We start from the raw sequence: 21,303 nt of genomic DNA on the forward strand, positions 1-21,303 counted from the left end.
GATTTGGATATTGGGCCATCTCAAAATTTTTGATGGCAGTGGAAAATGGCTGCCACAGCCATCAGCGGCTGAATTTGAGATGGCCCAATATCCAAATCTGTTCATAATATGTTAGGGCTACTGGTGTGCCAAATTTGGTGCTTTCTCACAAAATGCACAATTGTTATGCGAAGTTGCCCCACTACAGGGGATTCTAATCAAATCTGCCTGATTGGCCATTTGAAAATCCAAGATGGCGGCCATTTTTTCAAGATGGCCGCCAAGTTAGCCTCCCGAAGTTGACTTTTTGCTTAGAAGACGATTTGTAGTTGTCCAATTTGCATGATCTAGGTGTGGATGCCTATGTTTTCAAGCCTGCTGGAGTGGATTTTCCTGTTTTTAAAGCCCCCTGACACACACTTTTTCTGATTTTGCACCACTTTAATGATAGTCATATGAAGCTAAGGCCTTTCTGCAACCGGGCCCTGGCTAGTAAATGTTCAAAGTTATGCATACCATGCGAATGTTCCTCCAGCTGCTACTGTCCACATATGCAGCTGCAGAGTGTTGTGCAGGGGAGTCCTGACTGAAAGCACTTGCATCTCCAGTTGCAACCTTTCTTACAGGAACACTTGGTCAGTTCCTGACAGCTGGCTGCAATAAGGGGGTAGTGTTGTCCAACATATCTGCCACGTCTCTCCTTTGTGTCCATCCCCATTCAGCGGGACTGCTCATGTCTGGACTGGAGATGGTTGCCTGGCCCCAGGTGATCTCAGCCTGATAGGCCACACGCTTTGCATGTTCTCTGAGGGCTGCCTGTGTTGGTGGAATTGAGCTGTACGGCCTCTGCTTGCGGGCAAAGAAATCCAGTCTTGCTCCGTCCACACCAGTGGCTGCGCTTGATCTGTCATACATGAGGACAACGAATCTCTCCAGCCTCTGCAGGTCAAGATCACGAATCAATGTTGGATGCTGGCTGAGATTGGTGACTGTTTCAGAAACATCATCAAAGACGTTCCAAGTCTGCCATGCAGTTTTCTTCCATTTACCGCGGAAGGCAGACACGACGTCACATCCAGTGAATGCATGGAAGTATGGGATCCCTCTGGCTTTCTCAGGCCCTATTGCAGAAACTACCTCATGGACTGGAATCCATCATGCCTTGGCTCCTTGGCCAAAGGCAATCCACATGTTCTCAAGACCTAGATCCTGTAAGGATGGCAGTACAGATATTGCTATGACTAGTATGTCCATGTCATTAGCCTTAATGATAATGGACTTGCTACCATCTGTCGTTACATCCCTGGCGTGTACAAATATTCGAGTGTCAGCTTCTTCATGACAACATGGAGACACAGCATCCAGTGACTTCCTTGTGTTGCTAATGGCATCTTCTCCTTTTGTGACAATGACTGTGCTTGTCTGTGCTTCACACATCTTCTCCGCAAGGAAGTGAAACAGTTCAGTCTTGGTGCTGTCATCTCGAAGAAAGCTTCTCCAGTTACTTGGGATCTTACTGGTTCCTGTCACTCTTCTGATTCCTTGCCCTCTTTTCGACCTTGCCTCGGACTTCAGACTTGACTTCTTGTACACATCAAACACTACGTCCACCCTCTCGTACCTGGCACCATGGGATTCCACCTTTGGGATGATGTCTTCTTTAGCATAGTCATAAAATATCTTTGAAGTGCGTGGAGGTAGGGCATTGATAAGTGCTGTGCCATCAATGATGACTGCATCTCCCCTTGGTTCTCTGTCTGGGATGTTCACTTGCGCTTCAAGAATTTCAGCCAGCTGTGACTTCTGACATGTATGAAGCTTGCCGCTGTCACTGAGAGATGCAGGGTGTGACTGATTCTCATGCTTGAAGAATTCTTGCAAGTCACACTGCCTGTTCTGGCATGAGATCAACAGTCGTGAGAACAGCTGACAGTCGTCTTTCAGGACTTTCTCCTTAGAACTTCCCCCAGCTTGCTCTTGTTTTCAGAAATAAACAAAGTTTTTCTTGATTGGATGATAGAAAGGACATTCACCTTCATTCTGTAGCCCCTTCATGAATGAATGGAACTGCTCTTTGCCCCGCTGGTGATGTGTAGCTCCCATTTCGACTCGAGTTGGGTCTGCAATGTTCTTCATGTCTAGTACCAGTAGGTTGGCTGATTCTTCTTGGAATGGGTTGCCCATCTCCTTCATTACTGCAGAGAGTGCTTTCACCTTTTCAAAGAAAGATATCTGGGCACTCAGTGTCTGCTCATGGTGTCTGCTGTTGTTGGTTGCATCTTTCATACCAGACATGGCCTCGTATCCAGCTACTAGACTACTCACTTTTGGTCCAGCGACCATCCACCTACGAAGTGCTGCCGGGTCTTCTGTCAACCCAATTGCTCCTCCGTCACCTTTGATGACTGCATTATTTTGCTCTTGGGCTTGGCCGATTGCCAGGGCAGAGAATTCTCTTCTCGACTTGTGGATAACGAAGTTCCCTTTGTGAAACTCCCTGGCCACATCTGGATGTTGTTGCTCAAGCGACATCATATCTCGGAGGTGAACTGGGATCCATCGCGCATAGTTGACATTGTTATTCGCAAAGAAGTAAGGCGCCAGTTCTGAAAGTGCTTCATGGTACAGGTTGAAGTCTCCTTCTCTGAATGAGCGGATCAGGGTGAATATGGTGAGCTCCATGTCCAGCACCAGACTCCAGAACTGGAACTGTGGACTCTCTTGCCTCCGTTGTTCACACCAATCTTCAAAGGTTAGATCTGATCTGTTAGACTCTTCAGAGCAGTAGTCATGGTATATGCTTCCTTCATCAGTTTGTACAAGCTGCATGCAGTGATCTGGTGTGCTTGTCTTGTCCTGGTGACACTGGATGCAGACAGGAAAGACTCTGCTGTACCAGATGAGGCCACCTCTGCTTCCACAATGGAACTGGTCCAGCCACTGTCCTGTAGTAGTGTTCCTATCGATCTCAGTGCAGCCATTTCTATATGGAGTCCACCAAACATGATAACGAACTTGTCCTCTCCATATTCGGGTCACTACCATTGTGCTTGTTTTGCCAGAGCATACAACGGTTGGTTAGCAGCAATGACAGGTGTCTGCCCTGGGTTCAGGAAAGCCACTGGGTCACAGACCTTCTCCATGACATGCTTGATCGTTGCAACAGAGTGAGCCTGGTCTCGCAACAGAGGCATCAGTGCTGGAATGCTCACTTCAAATGGATGGCTCCTTTTCTGTATTGCATGGTGGGCTTACCATGTGATGCAGATGACATCAGCCACATCCTCAGTGAGGAACACTTCCTCCAACCAAGAATATTCTTCTTTCAAGTGTGACCAGATTGACTCGGGTGCTGGTAAGGACTGGTTTGCTACTGGAGGAGGATTGGGATTTTTCGTAATGTATGCTGGTCATAAACAAATGTGCAAAATCAGAAAAAGTGTGTGTCAGGGGGCTTTAAAAACAGGAAAATCCACTCCAGCAGGCTTGAAAACATAGGAGTCCACACTTAGATCATGCAAATCGAACAACTACAAATACTTCTAAGCAAAAAGTCAACTTCGGGAGGCTAACTTGGTCCTTATCTTGAAAAATGGCCGCCATCTTGGATTTTCAAATGGCCAATTGGGAAGATTTGATCAGAAAGCCCCTGCAGAACAGAAATGCCAAATTTGATGCTTGTATCATAATTTTCACGATTTTTCTACTCTCTACTTCACGACTACTCATGTTCAGAATTTGAAGAAGTTATCCTGGGGAGAATGCCTCGAACAAATGCAGGTGATGACTGGGCAAACTTCTTATCAGAATATCATTGTTCCGGACATTGACCCAAGTGATCATGTTGAGCCACGTGGGGTCTTCTTTGAGCTCCAAAAAGTCAAAGTGTGCAAGTCTCGTGGACAAGATGGAATTTCCGATCAGTTTATACGACTTATTGCTCATGAAATTTGCAGTCCACTGACTCGCGTTATTAACGGTTCATACCATGAGAAATGTCGCCAACTGCAAGAGGACTGGTGGATCAACATAGCCCTTGCACTCCAAGAAGCTGCTGATCACAGAGACACACAAGGCTTCCTCAAAGAACTGAAAGCCATTTATGGTGCCCGTTTCAAAGGGATCACGCCGGTCCAAACTTGTGATGGGAGTTCTCTTATCATGGAGCCAACTTTGATCCTGCAAAGGTTGGCAGAACACTTCGGCAAGGTTTGGAACAAGCCATCCAACATCGACGACGTAACAACAGAAGACATCCACTCGATACCTGAGATGTCACAGGTCACAGTACTACCAATGCAAGATGAAATCCGCAAAGTGATGAACCAACTAAAGACGGGAAAGGCGTCTGGTGCTGACGGTGTTCCACCAGAAGACCTGGATGCTCTACTATCGCAATGTGCAGAACTTGGACAGCTTCCACATGAGATGCCTGCGGAGAATTTTGAACATTCGCTGGCAAGATAAAGTCCCGAACACAGAAGTCCTGTCCCGATATGGTTTGGATGGAATTTAATCTTACCTGATCCGAACTCAACTGCACTGGGCAGTGCACCAGGTGAGGATGGAGGACCATCATCTGCCCGAGTGAGGATGGAGGACCATCGTCTGCCCAAAGTGTTGTTCTACGACGAGGTTACAGAAGACCAAAGATCAATTGGCACCCCCATAAAACTCGCTAAAAGCCAACCTGAAACGGTGTAAGATCAGCAGGACTGGAATTTAAGAAAATTGCCCTTGAGCATGGGAAGTGGCGCAGTTACTGCACGGACCGCGTGAAGGAGTTCGAGCAGACACGCATCAACAATGCAAAGAAGATGAGATGAAGGAAGGAGAGATAACAAAAAACTTGGTGGCGAAGAACCGCGAGATCTGTCGAGTATGGCATGACCATTAAGAATCCGCTTATTCTACCCTCTCCGTGAAAATCTGCTCACGTAGTCTCACTTCCCAAGTCTTCGCCACTACTTCTTGATGATCTCCATCTCATCGTTTTAACAGACCACTTTGTGAAGATAGCTGAACACTTCATAGCTTGAGATACCCTCAACATGATGAAACATCAACTTGATCCAGTACAGTTTGTAAATTTTCAGAAGGTTTCCAAATCACACTCTCCAGTCTCCAGTGGAAGTGATGAACACGTTGCATAAACGCGCGGACAGAGCAGAATTGATATCAGCTTTGCTTTCACCGACTTCTCAAAAGCTTTTTTTTATCTCGTTGATCATTGCGTCACACTTACAAAGGTCATTAATATGGATGTAGCTTCTTCCCATGTTGCTTGGATCCCAGATGTCCTTTGTCATCGTCAGCACTGTGTGATGATATAAGGGGAAATTTTCTGACCTGCAGGTAGTTAACTCAGGTGTGTCCCAGAGAACTAAACTAACGATGTCCCAGTTCCTATCAATGATAAACGACGTAGTCAGTTGTGACATTAAGACAGCCAGCTGAAGTGAAGCGAATAGTGTGTGCTGCCACCACTACAAATATGTTGATGATATTACTCTGATTGACAGCGGCAAAATTAGTTCCGTTTTACAACTTCCTGTAAGCACCAATAAGTTACGCAAATGGGCAGAGAGTAACAATATGCATCTGAACCCCAAGAAATGTTTGTCAATGGATGTTTGCTTCTTGTGAATTCAACCAGCACCTATCAGCATCACACTTGATAATCAAGTCCTCCAGCGATGGAGCATCATCAACTTCCTTTGACTTTCTATTCAGTCCAATCTGAAGTGGGACGCCCGTATGAGCCGTGGGAACAGCTACATCCTCCATGTTGTGACGCACCATGGCCTACCTTCATGCGACCCACTAACCATGCACTTGAACTTGGTTTGGCCTGTGCTGGACTACTCCGCATCCGTTAGGTCAGGTGTGACCAAAAAAACGACAGCGCAAATCTATCGAGCATGTACAGAAATGTGCAGGCCGAATCGTCGTCCTCGGTCGAGACTATGTTCGATTATACCGACGCCATTCGACAGCTTCGCATTGATACTCTTAGCAGCAGATGCAGCCATCTCTGTCCATCATTCGCAAGAATCCGACTCGAACCGCATCATCCGTGACTGTCCACCTGACCCCAATGCCCATTGCGCACAAAGCACTCGTACGCTTGTAAACATTCGTTGTTGTGGGCTTGACACTCGGTGCGAATGGAAGTACAAGGAAATTATACGCAGGTGGAGGCCATTTCAGCACATCATGCCTGCGCCACATCAACACCACTCCAATTTATCAACACAAGATCAATTAAGAAAATGCAAAATGTTTTTTTTTTATTTTTTTTTTTACTTTTTTGTAGTTTTTGTATTTTTTTTTTCCTTCTCAGGGGAGGGGGCATGAGCTTGGGTAAAAAAAAAAACACACATCAACCACACAACCCCCCTTGACGAGACCCCCACCAACACTCCGTACACATGCACACAATCACCCATCAATTCTCAAGCTACCTTAAAGTCCTGCCAACATCCTTATACCCCTCTGTCTCCAAGTTGTGAGTTAAACGGAGGAAGAGAGAATGGCAAAGAGAGCTGATAGGTTGAGGAAGCGAGGAAGCAAAGGGAGCAAGGAAAGGAGGTAGACCAAGGTTGAGATGGGAGGATTGTGTGAGGAGGGACATCAATGAGGTAGGGGTGGTTGGAGAGTTGGGAGAGATGGCTGAGTACAGGGAGGAGTGGAGGAGTATTGTGGTTGAGGCAGGGCAGAAGCTTGGTACCATTGGGCCTCACCCCTTATAAAGGGTATAGAAGAAGAAGAAGAAGAAGAAGAAGAAGAAGAAGAAGAAGAAGAAGAAGAAGAAGAAGAAGAAGAAGAAGAAGAAGAAGAAGAAGAAGAAGAAGAAGAAGAAGAAGAAGAAGAAGAAGGTGTCATTCCTTTTTAAAATAATTTCTATTTTCCTTTATCTTTTCATGATAATACAATGTTGTTCTTCTTTCGGCTGCTCCCGTTCGGGGTCGCCACAGCGGATCATCCGTTATGATCCGCATACTGATTTGGCACATGTTTTATGCCGGATGCCCTTCCTGACGCAACCCTGGTCGCCTCTTACGACACAGGGATAAGGATTGGGTTTCGCCATCATTCCGGGCTGCCCAACACCCTCTCATAGCGCGGCCCAGCGCAGAGCCCCCGTCCTCAAGCGATCCTCCAACCCAAGCCTCCGAGTCGCCGGATTACAGGCGCACGCCACTACTCCCGGTTTTCATGATAATACAATCTTGGTGACTAATTGTATGCCTTTTCGTTTTTATTGTGACTTTTCTTTCATAGTTTTAAAAAATAACTTTTGGTGACATCATATTGTTGTGGTTACCAAATTCGCAAACCACCATTCAGGTCCCTTAGGTGAGGTATCTCGGCAAGTATATGTGTAGTTAGGCCCGAACCCGTTGTCTAGTGGGAATACATGTCATTTATGCGAGCTGCGACTCTTCAGGATAGCCGTTTTTCTTTTACTATCTTTATTTTGGACCAACCGCCATGATTACCACCACAACCACAACATCAACCACCAACCACAACACCGCTTCACCACAACCGCCACGACCTTCACGTCACACCTCGCAACCGTAGCATCGCCACCGTTCTTGCCCCGCTGTGGGTACCGGTGTTGGACTCGTGCAGGGCGCACGTTGAACAGCGTGTCCAAAATCACGGATTTTGTGCTTCAAAAACGGATCAAAAACGACACACGCCCACTTTTTGCCGTCCAATCGGTGAGCGAGGGGCGATTTGGCCCCGCCTCCAGAACGATCGATATATGCAAATTTGTGGATCAAAAAGCCTTCACGCCCACTTTTTCTCGGGCCAATGGGGAGCGAGGTGAAAGGTCGAAGGGAGGGGGTCAAAGGCGAAGCTACGGGGGGATAAAAGGACGGTGTTCGTCAGTCAGCGGAACGAGAAGGAGTCGGAACGGAGGGGACGAGTGTGGAAGTCTGGAGCCCGAAGCCTGCAGTAGCTGGAGAAGCTGAAGAGAGTCGAACGAGGGGAGCCCAAAGAAGAGTCCAGGGTGGAGAGTCCAGAGGCGGAGAGGCGGCAGCGGCGAAGGCAGACGAGGGGGTGCTCGCGTCGGTGCCAGGAGCTGCACGCCCGAGGGAGGCCGGCAGCGCGACCTGGCCGAGGTGGAGACGCACACCAGGGATAATAAAGATCCTCTATACCCCGAGCATCAGCAACCCCCTCCTGTTTCCCCCCGCGCTGAGATAGTGCGACCAAGGGGGCCCCTTTTTCCCACCCCTGCCAGGCACTGTCCGCGAGGCCCGCGGAGTGCGGCGCCATCGCCGCTCCGCGTCTCATCACCAGACGGGTAGGCGCGACCCGGTCTCGGCCTCAGGCCCGCCTCATTCTTGAGGGTATTTCTTTTCCTTGGTTTTGGGTATGTGTTGTCGGCGCCGTCTGTGAAGTAGAATTGTATAAGTGTTGCCGTGTGCTCGGTAGTCGGTATTAGCTCTGCATTGTGTTTTCACTTTTATATTTGCTTTTTGTGTAAATTGCATTGTGTTTTTTTCTGTGTGCATTTGGTGGAATTGTATTTGTGTGCTTCCCGTGTGCCGCGAATAAATGTGCTTTATTGTTGAACTGTCTCCCGCTTCGCTTCGTCTTTTCCTCTATTGAATCCCCATCTTGCTTCACGTAAAGGGTTGGTAGTGGGCTGAATACGCCCGATAATTAATCAAACCGTCGAGGTCGACGATAACACCGCTCGGTTATCCCGATAGTACGGAACGGGTCGCTTAAGTGGCCCGTGTCCGAAGTCGACCTGCGGCGAGGTGCGATCGCCCGGTCTACCCTCCGCGTGGGTACTTAGGTAGGTCGAATTTGGCGAGCAACCCTATCCCACGCGGGGGCTGATTGGCTCGATCGCGGTGAGACCGAAAGGTCCACCCGTGACTGGTTCCCGGCGTTAGTCCGAGAGGGTCACGACTGGATTGTCCGTCCGGTGGGCGACGTGCCGCGATTCGAGTTACGTGGCCGTCAGCACGCCGGCGGGCGCGAAAACCGCAACACTGGTGTCAGGTCGTGCGATACAAATTCATCGCCCTCCTCGCGGCACTGGTATCGGAGAACAGGAAAACGGGCTCTCCTGTCTCCGGCTAAATTCACGGGAATCGGTCCAGGGGTGAGAGAAGCGACCCCCGATTCCCTCCAAATTACGAGCGATTCAAATTAACCCTTCACGAGAAGCAAGATGGCGTCTCAAGGCGAGCGGGAGCCGGGGGTATTAGAAATGTATATGTGTAGTAATGTAGAGTCCATGGTCCAGGATGGAATCCCCGAGCAGGAAATGTTGATTGTGCAGGAACACGGACTCGCCCAACTGAACCCAGAGCCCGAAATGGGAGCGGCAGCGGCTGCAGTGTATGACACCTCCCCCCCCCCTCTCCACCAAAACCCTTCCCCAACCCTCGCCGAAACGGCTCAGCTGAGTGCATCCAACATGGCCCAGCTATGCGCCATGCTGGCGGCAATGACAGAAAAGATGGATACAAATACAAATGAAATGAAAGACATGAACAAGCAAATGAATGAAGTGAAAACGACGATGGATACAAATACAAACGAAATGAAAGGCATGAACGAAAAGATGGATACAAATACAAATGAAATGAAAAACGAAATGAACAAGCAAATAAACGGAATGGAAACAAACATGAAGGAGGAAATGAAAAAGTTCCGGGGTGAGACGCAGAACATGGGCCGAAGCCTGCAGGCGGGCATGAAGGCCGTGACAAAGGAAATAATAATAGTGGAGACAAGGGAGGTAAAGGGTGAAGAGTTGGCAGTGACGGTAGCCGGGAAGGGAACCATAGAGGAGAGACTACACGAGGAAGACGGGGTAAGTGACGCACACACACACACGGAGGTAGTGGAGGACAATGGGGGTGAGCTGGCGGACTGGGTAGAGACCCAGTGCGAGCACCTGGATGGCCTCCTCCAGGAACGAGGGGAGGGAGTATGCCCCCTTGAGGCGAGTCACGACCAGGTGAGTTCGGTCGTGCTTTGCGAGGTTGAGAGGACGGGTGCTGTGAACGAGTGCACGGAGAGCTTGGGGGGTATAGAGGCCCCGGAGACCCTTGTGGGGACACGAATCCCCAGTGTGGTTGTCCCTGTGTGTGTGGTGCAAGGTGTGAGTGCGTCCCCGTGTGTGGAAGCGACCCCGTGTGTGAGTGGTGTGGTGGCGATGGTGCCGGAGTGCGTGCTTCCCAGCACGCCGTGTGTGGATGAGGCACCGTGTGTGAGAGAGGCCGTGTGTGTGGATGAAACGGCCAGTATGAATGAGGCACCACGTGTGAGTGGTGTGGTGGCGATGTTGCCAGAGTGCGTGCTTCCCAGCACGCCGGGTGTGGATGGGGCACCGTGTGTGAGTGAGGCCGTGTGTGTGAGTGAAACGGCCAGTATGAGTGAGGCACCACGTGTGAGTGGTGTGGTGGCGATGGTGCCGGAGTACGTGCTTCCAGCACACCGTGTGTGGATGAGGCACGGAGTGCGAGTGAGGCACCGCGGGTGAGTGCCCCCGCGTGTATGAGTGAGGCACGGTGTGTGGATGAGGCACCGTGGGTGAGTGCCCCCGCGTGTGTGAGTAGTATGGTTTGTGTGAGCAGTGAGGCACGCGTGAGTGAACGGCCGTGTGCAAGGTCGCTGTGTGCAAGGGAGACCGTGTGTGTGAGAGAGCGGTATGTGAGGGAGATGTCGGTTGGCATGCGGGAGCACGCAGCCGCGTCTCCCGGTGTGAATGTGATGGAGTGGACTGTGTGCGTCGTAACACGCAGGTGTGCGTGGGTTGAATGGCGACGACGACGGCGACATGCGAGTAAAGAAAGCCGAGTAGCGGCTGTAGTTGCTTCGGGGACCGTGCCGGGTTCACCCAGCAGTGAGCACGCGGTTCGTGCTGTGCAACGCACGAGACCGCCACGTGCTCGCTTGCGAGAGTGAAGTCCCGGTCCGGAAACGCACGCGGTGGATTTGCCGATCCCGCGGACGGACAAAGTTTAGGCAGGTAAATGGATTTGGACCGGACGGGTTCTCCACGCGATCGTGTGTGTTCAGCTCCAACGGGCAAAGCACATGTGTTCGCGTGGGGAACCCCTCGAGACGTGGGACTTGTGTTTTTTTTTTTTGCGCACGGTGACGTCATGGCTGCACGTGTGGTTGGAATCCGGCAGGAGGGGTATCTCTGCCGGATGGTAGCGTCCAAGGAGGGACGAGGTACACGTGCAGCTGCATGACGTCACGGGCAGGTGCAAAGTGCGCGAGCTCTGAGTTGCCGCGCAGGTGCTGCGCATGGAAAAAAAAAAAAAAGAAAGCAAGCCTCACTTTCGGGTGTACAGGATTCCTGGGTAAGGGGTGGAAGACCCCCTTCACCTGGGCACAGGATGGAAACTAGTTAGGGGGAAGGGTTAGCTTAGTTAGACCGACTTCATGGGGCAGGGGTAAGTCCTCATGGAGTCCGTGGAATGGATTAGTTAGAGGGATTGTAGCCAGATTTAGGTGGGGAAATAAAATGATTTATTTGGAGACAGTGACAGACTTGAGGATGTGTAGAGGGGACGTAGCTTAGCTACGTAGGTTAAAAGGAACGTGCTATAGTTTAAGGGACGACGTGGGAGCACGAGTTAGTTAGGGGATGTAGTTAGAAGGATGGCAGAGTTCAGTGGTGTGTGTGTTGAAGAGTTGGTGTGTTGTGAGGTGAGCACTTGTTGAGTGAGTGTGGCCAGCGGGTCTGTGTGAGTGGAGCGAATGGGGAATGCATGGTGCGATGAGTGATTGAGGGGAGGAGTGACTCCCGCCCAAGGGACCCCCGGGGTCAGTGTTGAGTGAGTTAGCTGGGTTAGTCAAATTAACAAAAATGGAGGTCGTTTTGCTGTTGGTGGGAATGTAGGCTCGAGACCCATTTGGAGGGGTGCAGGAGCCCTGTTGACGGGCTTGGGAGCGTGGCTGCGAAAGGTGAGTATCGCTGAGTGGGTACCCCGGGCACCAGGCTAGTCGGCCGCGGTAGGCCATGGGCCCATGGGGGGCCGGGATAGAGTAGTGGGCACGGGTGCGCCTGCTTGGTGCGGGGGCCCGGGGCGCCATTAGCCGCGTGGGCAGTGTTGTGGGCACGGGTGACCCTCGGAAAGGGGCCCGGGAGGCCGGCCTGCCACGTGTGCGTTTCAGGGGAGGTGCCAGGGGGCACTCCCCGGTGTTAGGGAGCTGGTAGGCTCGGAGGCAGTGTAGTGCCCCGGGGTGCCATAGCGGGAGATTCGGCAGAGGGTCGTGCCTGCCAAAGGGAGCCACGTGTCCCAGCCAGGAGACCGTGTGAGGGCACGGAGAGAAAATTGGGGGGCGAGGCCCGAAATTGTGAGGACACCAACACAGGCGACGGGAATCTGGGTTGTTAGAACCAATAGTTTAAGCGAGAGGCGCTTGTTGAAAGCCCCGGGGTAGTTTAACAGTTAAATGGTTAGGGTAGATTAGGAGATGTACCCCTCCGCACCATCCATCCCCTCGCTGTCGTTGTGGGCCGCTGGACCCACTTTGGTTAGATCGCCGAACTCTGGGGAGGCCATTCTGAGGCTTCGTTGGGCCTCGACACAGGACGTTAGCTCTCCCTTGTTCCCCTCCGGGAAGGGAACGTAGGGGTTGGGAGTAGGCTAGGTGACAGGATAGGTTAGCCGAACAAAGACGATAAAGGGGGTTAGGGGACGATTTATAGTGGGGAAGTAAAAATAAAAACAACAAAAAAATAAGTTGGGGCTAAATTGGGGTTTGACAAATTAAGGGAGTGGGTATGTACAGTGACAGGCAAAGGCGATAGGTGGGAGGGAGACAGGTAGGTAGGTCCGAGCCCGCCTTCCAAGTGGCCAGCACCACCGCACTCCCTCCACCAACCTCCATTGAACGGCAAAGGCTGGCCAACTTCATCGGCTGGCCGTGTTTTGCTTCAAGGCGGAGGCCGGCCAACTTCATCGGCAGCTGTGTGCTGCAAGGCCTGTGCCGGCCAGTTCATCTGCTGGCCGTGTTTTGCGTCAAGGCCTGTGCCGGCCAGTTCATCTGCCGGCTGTGTTTGCCTGCAGCAGCCTTCTTCTGCGGGCTGTGTTTGCCTGCTGCCTTTGCCATGCCATGCCCACTGCCCACGTTCACCAGCCCCGTTCAATTTTTGCTTTGCCCCCCCTGTTCATTTCCATGTGCGCCAGGATCAAGGCAACAGTTTGCAAGCTGCGAGAACTGCCCTGTTGGCAGCTACAACACGGGCCTGCAGTGGCAGCCCGTGCACCGTGTTTGCGTCCATCCATTCATCCATCCATTCATCCATCCATTCGTTGTGTTCATTGCGTGTGCCACTTGAGCTGGCACGGAGACTGCGTTTGTGCAGCCCATGCACCGTTGTGGTTCACTGCGTTCAGTTCAAAAGGGAAGGCCTTGGACTGCGTGTGAGCAGCCAGCCACGTTCCCTGTCACCTGCATTATTTGAGCCAGAGACTGCATGTGGGCAGCCTGGCTCCCTGTTAACTGCTTTTCTTTTGCAGAGTTCATTGATCCTGGGCCATGGTTTAGTGTAAAATTTGTAAGTTAAGGTTAAGATGTACTGTACATATGAGTGCGCCCCCGGCATGTCTGTCTAGCGCCGGCAATTTTATTTAAGTCGTCCGTGTGAGTGAGTTTGTTTAGATAGTTACGCAGCCCTCAGGTTATTTATTTTGGGGACACGAATACCATGAATGTCGCACTCAGGGATCCGTAGGTAAAATGTACTAGGGGAAAACTACACATGATGGCACACGAAAATTTGACGACTCGGGACGAGTCTGTAAAAAGGGAAGGGGGTAGTGTTGTGGTTACCAAATTCGCAAACCACCATTCAGGTCCCTTAGGTGAGGTATCTCGGCAAGTATATGTGTAGTTAGGCCCGAACCCGTTGTCTAGTGGGAATACATGTCATTTATGCGAGCTGCGACTCTTCAGGATAGCCGTTTTTCTTTTACTATCTTTATTTTGGACCAACCGCCATGATTACCACCACAACCACAACATCAACCACCAACCACAACACCGCTTCACCACAACCGCCACGACCTTCACGTCACACCTCGCAACCGTAGCATCGCCACCGTTCTTGCCCCGCTGTGGGTACCGGTGTTGGACTCGTGCAGGGCGCACGTTGAACAGCGTGTACAAAATCACGGATTTTGTGCTTCAAAAACGGATCAAAAACGACACACGCCCACTTTTTGCCGTCCAATCGGTGAGCGAGGGGCGATTTGGCCCCGCCTCCAGAACGATCGATATATGCAAATTTGTGGATCAAAAAGCCTTCACGCCCACTTTTTCTCGGGCCAATGGGGAGCGAGGTGAAAGGTCGAAGGGAGGGGGTCAAAGGCGAAGCTACGGGGGGATAAAAGGACGGTGTTCGTCAGTCAGCGGAACGAGAAGGAGTCGGAACGGAGGGGACGAGTGTGGAAGTCTGGAGCCCGAAGCCTGCAGTAGCTGGAGAAGCTGAAGAGAGTCGAACGAGGGGAGCCCAAAGAAGAGTCCAGGGTGGAGAGTCCAGAGGCGGAGAGGCGGCAGCGGCGAAGGCAGACGAGGGGGTGCTCGCGTCGGTGCCAGGAGCTGCACGCCCGAGGGAGGCCGGCAGCGCGACCTGGCCGAGGTGGAGACGCACACCAGGGATAATAAAGATCCTCTATACCCCGAGCATCAGCAACCCCCTCCTGTTTCCCCCCGCGCTGAGATAGTGCGACCAAGGGGGCCCCTTTTTCCCACCCCTGCCAGGCAATGTCCGCGAGGCCCGCGGAGTGCGGCGCCATCGCCGCTCCGCGTCTCATCACCAGACGGGTAGGCGCGACCCGGTCTCGGCCTCAGGCCCGCCTCATTCTTGAGGGTATTTCTTTTCCTTGGTTTTGGGTATGTGTTGTCGGCGCCGTCTGTGAAGTAGAATTGTATAAGTGTTGCCGTGTGCTCGGTAGTCGGTATTAGCTCTGCATTGTGTTTTCACTTTTATATTTGCTTTTTGTGTAAATTGCATTGTGTTTTTTCTGTGTGCATTTGGTGGAATTGTATTTGTGTGCTTCCCGTGTGCCGCGAATAAATGTGCTTTATTGTTGAACTGTCTCCCGCTTCGCTTCGTCTTTTCCTCTATTGAATCCCCATCTTGCTTCACGTAAAGGGTTGGTAGTGGGCTGAATACGCCCGATAATTAATCAAACCGTCGAGGTCGACGATAACACCGCTCGGTTATCCCGATAGTACGGAACGGGTCGCTTAAGTGGCCCGTGTCCGAAGTCGACCTGCGGCGAGGTGCGATCGCCCGGTCTACCCTCCGCGTGGGTACTTAGGTAGGTCGAATTTGGCGAGCAACCCTATCCCACGCGGGGGCTGATTGGCTCGATCGCGGTGAGACCGAAAGGTCCACCCGTGACTGGTTCCCGGCGTTAGTCCGAGAGGGTCACGACTGGATTGTCCGTCCGGTGGGCGACGTGCCGCGATTCGAGTTACGTGGCCGTCAGCACGCCGGCGGGCGCGAAAACCGCAACAATATATTGTTTATATCTCAAGTGAAAGTTTTTGTGTTTGATATTATTTTAAGTATGTTATATTTTAATTGTATTTTGACTTCCTCTTACTTGTAGAATTGGAAAATATTCACACGCCACCTACTCAATGCAGTTGCCAGACTCAAAAGAATGTTAATTTTATTTTTGCAATTTGTCTGAATTCTTGACTAACGGAAAGCGACGATGCCTGTCTGTCTCTGTCTCTGTGTCTCTGTCTCTGTCTCTGTCTCTGTCTCTGTCTCTGTCTCTGTCTCTGTCTCTGTCTCTGTCTCTCTCTCTCTTTTCAGTGCTCAGACAGACAGAGTAAGAAAATGCTGGAGCAGAAACAAAGAGAGTTGTACCGAGCCGTGGATGTTGTTGTGGATCTGCAGAAGAGGTCAATCAGTGAGAGGCATAAAGAGGAGCTGTCTTGCATCGAGCAGCAGAAGCAAATACTGGAGGAGGAGACTGATGCTCTTCAGGAAGCAGTATCTGCATTACACAAAGTGCTCCATGAGAAGGAAGCCATTCACTTTCTGCAGGTGGGTTGTGTTGCTTTCAGTGGCTTTAATCTTCACAAAAAGAGGAAACATTCAACTACCCTGCCTGACACCTTGCTCAGCTTGATGCCATGGAAACTAAGGCCTTCAAGATCATTGGAATCTCCTGCACTGAAGCTGAGTTTATGGGCCCATCACTTTCACATCGCAGACAAATCGGGGTGTCTGTTTCTTCTACCATCTCTTTTTCTGGTCTTGCACCCTCTGGTCTTTCCATGCTTCCCCTTCCCCCAGGTTTCTGCAGGGCAAACAAGGTTCACCATCAACCCCCTTCTGATGAAATTCCCAAAATCTAGGATCATTGCTCACCTCCACTCATTCATTCCTCTTTCCCCCCCCCCCCCACCTGTGGAACCAACTTCCACATTCTCTTCAATCTCGTTCTTCCCTCCAGATCTTCCAGACAGCTGTTCACCACCATCTCAAATCATCCCCCATCCAAAACCATGGTCTTTTCTACCCCCGTTAATACCCCTCCCCTAATCACAGCCCTTTCCAAATTTCCAATTTTTCCTTCACGAGAATTTTCTTATGTAGCCATCTTCTCCACCCTACGTGTCCTTTCCTGCCCCTCATTAAATCATCACGACCAAATAAATTTGCCACTCGCAGACACCACCCATGTCCTTGTTTCTCAAGGCAGTGTGGGGTTAGGTGTTCTATGAACTCTCCAGTTATGAAATGAAAAAGGATACAATCACAACTACAAGGGCAATCGGTAGAGCACATACCTCTACAATGTAATGCCTGATCCACGAGAACATATCGGGCCGAATACATTTTTGAAATATCGTGCTATCCAGTTCTATATGATTTTTGGCCCTATCTCTCAGTGGTGAAGAATCACTTTGAAAATTAAATAACTCTCGTATCCAAATCCGGATTTGGATCGTCACCAAAATCAAATCAATTCGTCCTTGCAACACACCCAACATGTCCACCAAGTTTCATCCAAATCCGTCCACAACTTTTTGAGATATTGTGCTATATATAGTTTTTGGCTCTCTCTCAATAGAGAAGAATCACTTTAAATATTCTGGTAGTCGGATCTGGATCCGGATCTTCACCAAAATCTAATCAGTACAAAAATCGAATTCCAATTCCAAACAAGCTAATGATATAATCCTTCCCCAAAAGGTGTTTCCTCCTCGGACAATCACCATATTAACGTGTATAAATAGCTTATCGTGGCATTTTGTGGGGGTACTCCACCCGGAAGTAAAAAATACAAGTCGGGAGGCGACGATGGTTCGTGGGCATTATTGAACAATGCCACAATAGGTACAATTGAGTTAGTGGAAGCTTTTGAGGAAGCCGTACCGTAAAAACCTATCTCTTCCGTCCAAATTTACTAAATCAAATCGGATTTTTTTATATGTTGTACTTATGGACATTACGCACAGCTTCGAGGAAATGAAATTGCGAGAAAAAAAAAATCGAGGAAAAAAAATTATAAAAAAATTCTAGTGGGCGTGGCTCCGCCCACAAGGGGCGTGGGACGCCCCTCATATAAAAAGACACAATGAGACCATGATATCTAACTTGTGTCCAAGTTTCGTCAAGATCGCATCAAACATCACGGAGCTATGCTCTGGAGAGAGTCACAAACAGACACACAGACACAACGAAAATAGTGGTCATTATGGCGCCTGTGAACCAATAGATAGACAGACACACAGACACAACGAAATAGTGGTCATTATGGCGCCTGTGAACCAACAGATAGACAGACACACAGACACAACGAAAATAGTGGTCATTATGGCGCCTGTGAACCAATAGATAGACAGACACACAGACACAACGAAAATAGTGGTCATTATGGCGCCTGTGAACCAATAGATAGACAGACACACAGACACAACGAAAATAGTGGTCATTATGGCGCCTGTGAACCAATAGATAGACAGACACACAGACACAACGAAAATAGTGGTCATTATGGCGCCTGTGAACCAATAGATAGACAGACACACAGACACAACGAAAATAGTGGTCATTATGGCGCCTGTGAACCAACAGATAGACAGACACACAGACACAACAAAAATAGTGGTCACTGCTGGCGCCCGCAAACCAATAATAACCAAAAAAACACGTATCATTATCTTTCAAATAGCCGCGACTGCTGTTTAACACTGAACTTGAATGGAGGAAACCCGACGTTCTTGAGGCATTATGTTGTAAAGTGGAAGGGTGGAGTGGGGGGGTGGTGAATCCATAGCTAGACTGTGGTAAGTGTAGTATGGTCTGTGTGTTTCGAGTAGGTGAGTTTGCCATGTAACAGGGATCTGGAAGAGTAAATCGTATGTGACACATGACACTGAGGAGGCGGCGTATGTAATTTATAGACAAGGTAGACAGATTAATTGTTTGCGTAAATACCTCTTGTTTGTGGGCGGGGCGAGGTGAGGACTTCCCATCGCAGAGGCACACGTGTCACCTGTACAACTCGGCCGGTTACGATCTCTCTGGCCAGTGTGTGCCGGCCATGGTGGTGTAGTGGGCTGTGAAGCCTGGAAGAAAAGTCGCTCATTTATTACAGCACGGCGACATCGCGCCGTTATATAATTGTTTCTATTGGGGCTGCCCCTATGGGCGGCACCGAGAGGAAGACTCTGCCAGGAGGAAGAAGAACTGATTCCACCAAGAGAGGCTCATGTGGAAGAAAGTCGAGCAAGTGGACCACGGAGGAGTTTGTGAGGGAGACATTCTTGTGGTCTTGTAGAAGCTTTGGAATTGACCCAAGCTGGTATCACTGTTTCTTTCAAGAAGGGAAGAAAGACTTAAGACAGGAGAACTCCACATTGTCTGAGTGCAAAGAAGCACTTTGAGGAGGAAGAAGAAGTTCCGACCAGAAAGCCTCATTGGGGAAAAGGACAGAGAGGACCACTTGTCCTGGTTGAAGGCCTACTCATCACTGGCCCTGCTCATGGCTATTTGACTTTATCATTTGGACACCATCGCCACTGGCTCTCGTCGAGCTCCTGGTTTATAAAGTGGACTGCATCGAGTCCTGCGTCCACCCTGCACATCGTAGAAAGAAAGGGAAGTCCCGCCTGCATTATTGTGTTGTTGTACAAGTGTGATCTGTGGTGCCCAGTGGGTTAGGTTTTGTGTTTTATTTCTCCTTGTATACAAGTTTTTATATGCACATTATCCTCTGTCTTTTGACTCGCTTGGTTTGCTCCGTTTGTTATAGCATGTCGGCCCTCTTCCCTGATGAAAGGTCCCTGCTCTGAGGATCCTGTATTAACGGATACTTGGACGCGGCAATGTGCTTAGTGTGTCCCCCACAGACCGACGGACCCGGGTCTAGATTGACTGTAATCTATATACCCCAGAGAGGATGACAACATGACCCTTCCTGCCATTCTACGGGAGCGCGAGTACTCTTTTATAAAATGAAGAACTAGTCTTGCTGGGGAAGGCGTGTCGATATCCGTTGGTCAACAGGTAGAACAATGGATGAAATCAACAGGACGTTGATCGAGGTTTGTTAACTGCCGTGGGAAGCAAGAAACTGACCTTTCGGTCGTTAACCTTTTGTCAGAGCAAAAAAAAAAAACCAACACCTCGATCAACATCCTGTTGATTTCATCTGTTATTATGTTTATAACTCTGAGTAATGATCATGCTGGGGTTTCTACATAAATCACGTGCAGGAGGAGGAAACGAGATGTTTGCGTCCGATCATAATAAGGTAGATGTTCAGATGTGAGCACCAAAGAGGACAACTCGAAGCCCTGATTAAGTTTTCTCCTTATTGATGCGGCTTGGTGGTTGAAATGTTGGAGTTATGAGCTGTTGTCTCAAATTATTTCTATTTGGCGTAAGCTCGTACTGGTTATGCATGTGTGTTTCAATGTGTAGTTCTTGCAATTATTGTAAATCCCATCATGACACTGCATGGTTCAAAATGGAGCGAATTGTCCTCAACTCATGTAGCCTTCAATCAAACATCATAAATACAAGACTGATTGCAGTATTGACTGATTTTATTTGTCTTTTTCTTGGTTTCAGAGCCACAAGGATCTGCACAGCAGGTAGGATGACATTTCATTTTGAACACATCGGGTGAGAAAGGATAGCTTATGGGGAGGTAGTGAGTTTCTCTTTGGGCTGTCTCGTCTGGGTATGATTTACAATTGCCATCTTGGTTCTTTCAGGACAAGGCATTGTATAACTGAACACTGCAATTTTCATTCCGAAGGATTTCTTCTTCTGCTTCTTTCATTTGCAGCACAAGATTGCAGGATAGCATCATTGGCTGAGGGTGAGGCTGTGTGCCTCTGTAGTTTCGAGCAGGAATTTTGAATTTGTTCATGGTGCCAGTATTAGCTCGCCTACTCTTCGCGAAGGACACCGTGGGATATTTAATGTCCACCAACGAATACTGATAGATGGGACGCCCGTTTAACGCCCCTCCAAGGGACGGCACACACATTGATGAATCACACAGCCTGTGAAACACCGGGATGAGATTTCCCAAATTTTGAGCAAGTCATTGAACTTGGGTCTGGGCCTTGAATGAAGGATTTGTTGTTCAAGTCCAGCTATTTTGTCCATTTCCACTGTCTGCTCCTGTCTGCCACTGAAACAATCTGTATTGTGATTTTTTAATCCTTATTACCAGTATTTTCTTTCAGTTATTTCAGATGTTTATTTATTAGCATGTGCTACTTCTTCTCGATCACCTGCTCATCTCCACTCTCTTATTTAAATGGCTGCCTCTCTTTTTTTCATGTCCAGACAACAATTTGTGCCATGCAGTCCATCACCGCCCGCTCCATCCTCCATCGTGCTCGACTTTTCAAGGGAGGAGTGGAAATTGGACTCGCTCATCCAGCTCAACAAGAACTTTCTGCAGGAGATTGAGGGCGAGTCGCACAAACACGGAACATTTATGGTGGAGATGTAAGAGAGGGATTAATGTAGAAGGTATCTTGGAGGGGGGGGGGGTGGAGAAGCAAGCCATTTACAGATGGAGTATTCTGAGAAAGGCAGGTAAAGCTTCAATGGGATGAAACGGAAGTTGACTCCAGGGACATCTATGATGCATCTTGGAAGTTTTTTTTTGTTTTTTTCGTTGAGCTTGCCTTTTTGTTTCATTGTGCCAATGTGTGCATGTGCACATCCCTCCGTGTCTTCGATTGACCCAATCCCATAAGTACATTTATTTTCCTTCATCTCGTCATGTTTGTCTGTTCAGTCCAACGTGAAGGTCCTTTGTGTCTCTG

At 49.5% G+C, this 21,303-nt stretch overlaps 1 protein-coding gene across 1 annotated transcript in view; it reads left to right on the plus strand.

Moving 5' to 3' along the window:
- LOC147033264 (uncharacterized) overlaps window positions 1–21,303 on the plus strand; it is a 130,044-nt gene that overhangs the window by 101,892 nt on the left and 6,849 nt on the right. The window contains exons 13-15 of the mRNA XM_085851360.1: window positions 15,812–16,045; window positions 20,087–20,109; window positions 20,816–20,943. Coding sequence (XP_085707486.1) covers window positions 15,812–16,045; window positions 20,087–20,109; window positions 20,816–20,943 — 385 coding nt within the window. The remainder of the gene's footprint in view (window positions 1–15,811; window positions 16,046–20,086; window positions 20,110–20,815; window positions 20,944–21,303) is intronic.

Source organism: Eptatretus burgeri, chromosome 2 (assembly GCF_056783735.1).
Source record: "Eptatretus burgeri isolate ZD-2024b chromosome 2, Ebu_testis_v1, whole genome shotgun sequence".
Taxonomy (NCBI): Eukaryota; Metazoa; Chordata; class Myxini; order Myxiniformes; family Myxinidae; genus Eptatretus; species Eptatretus burgeri.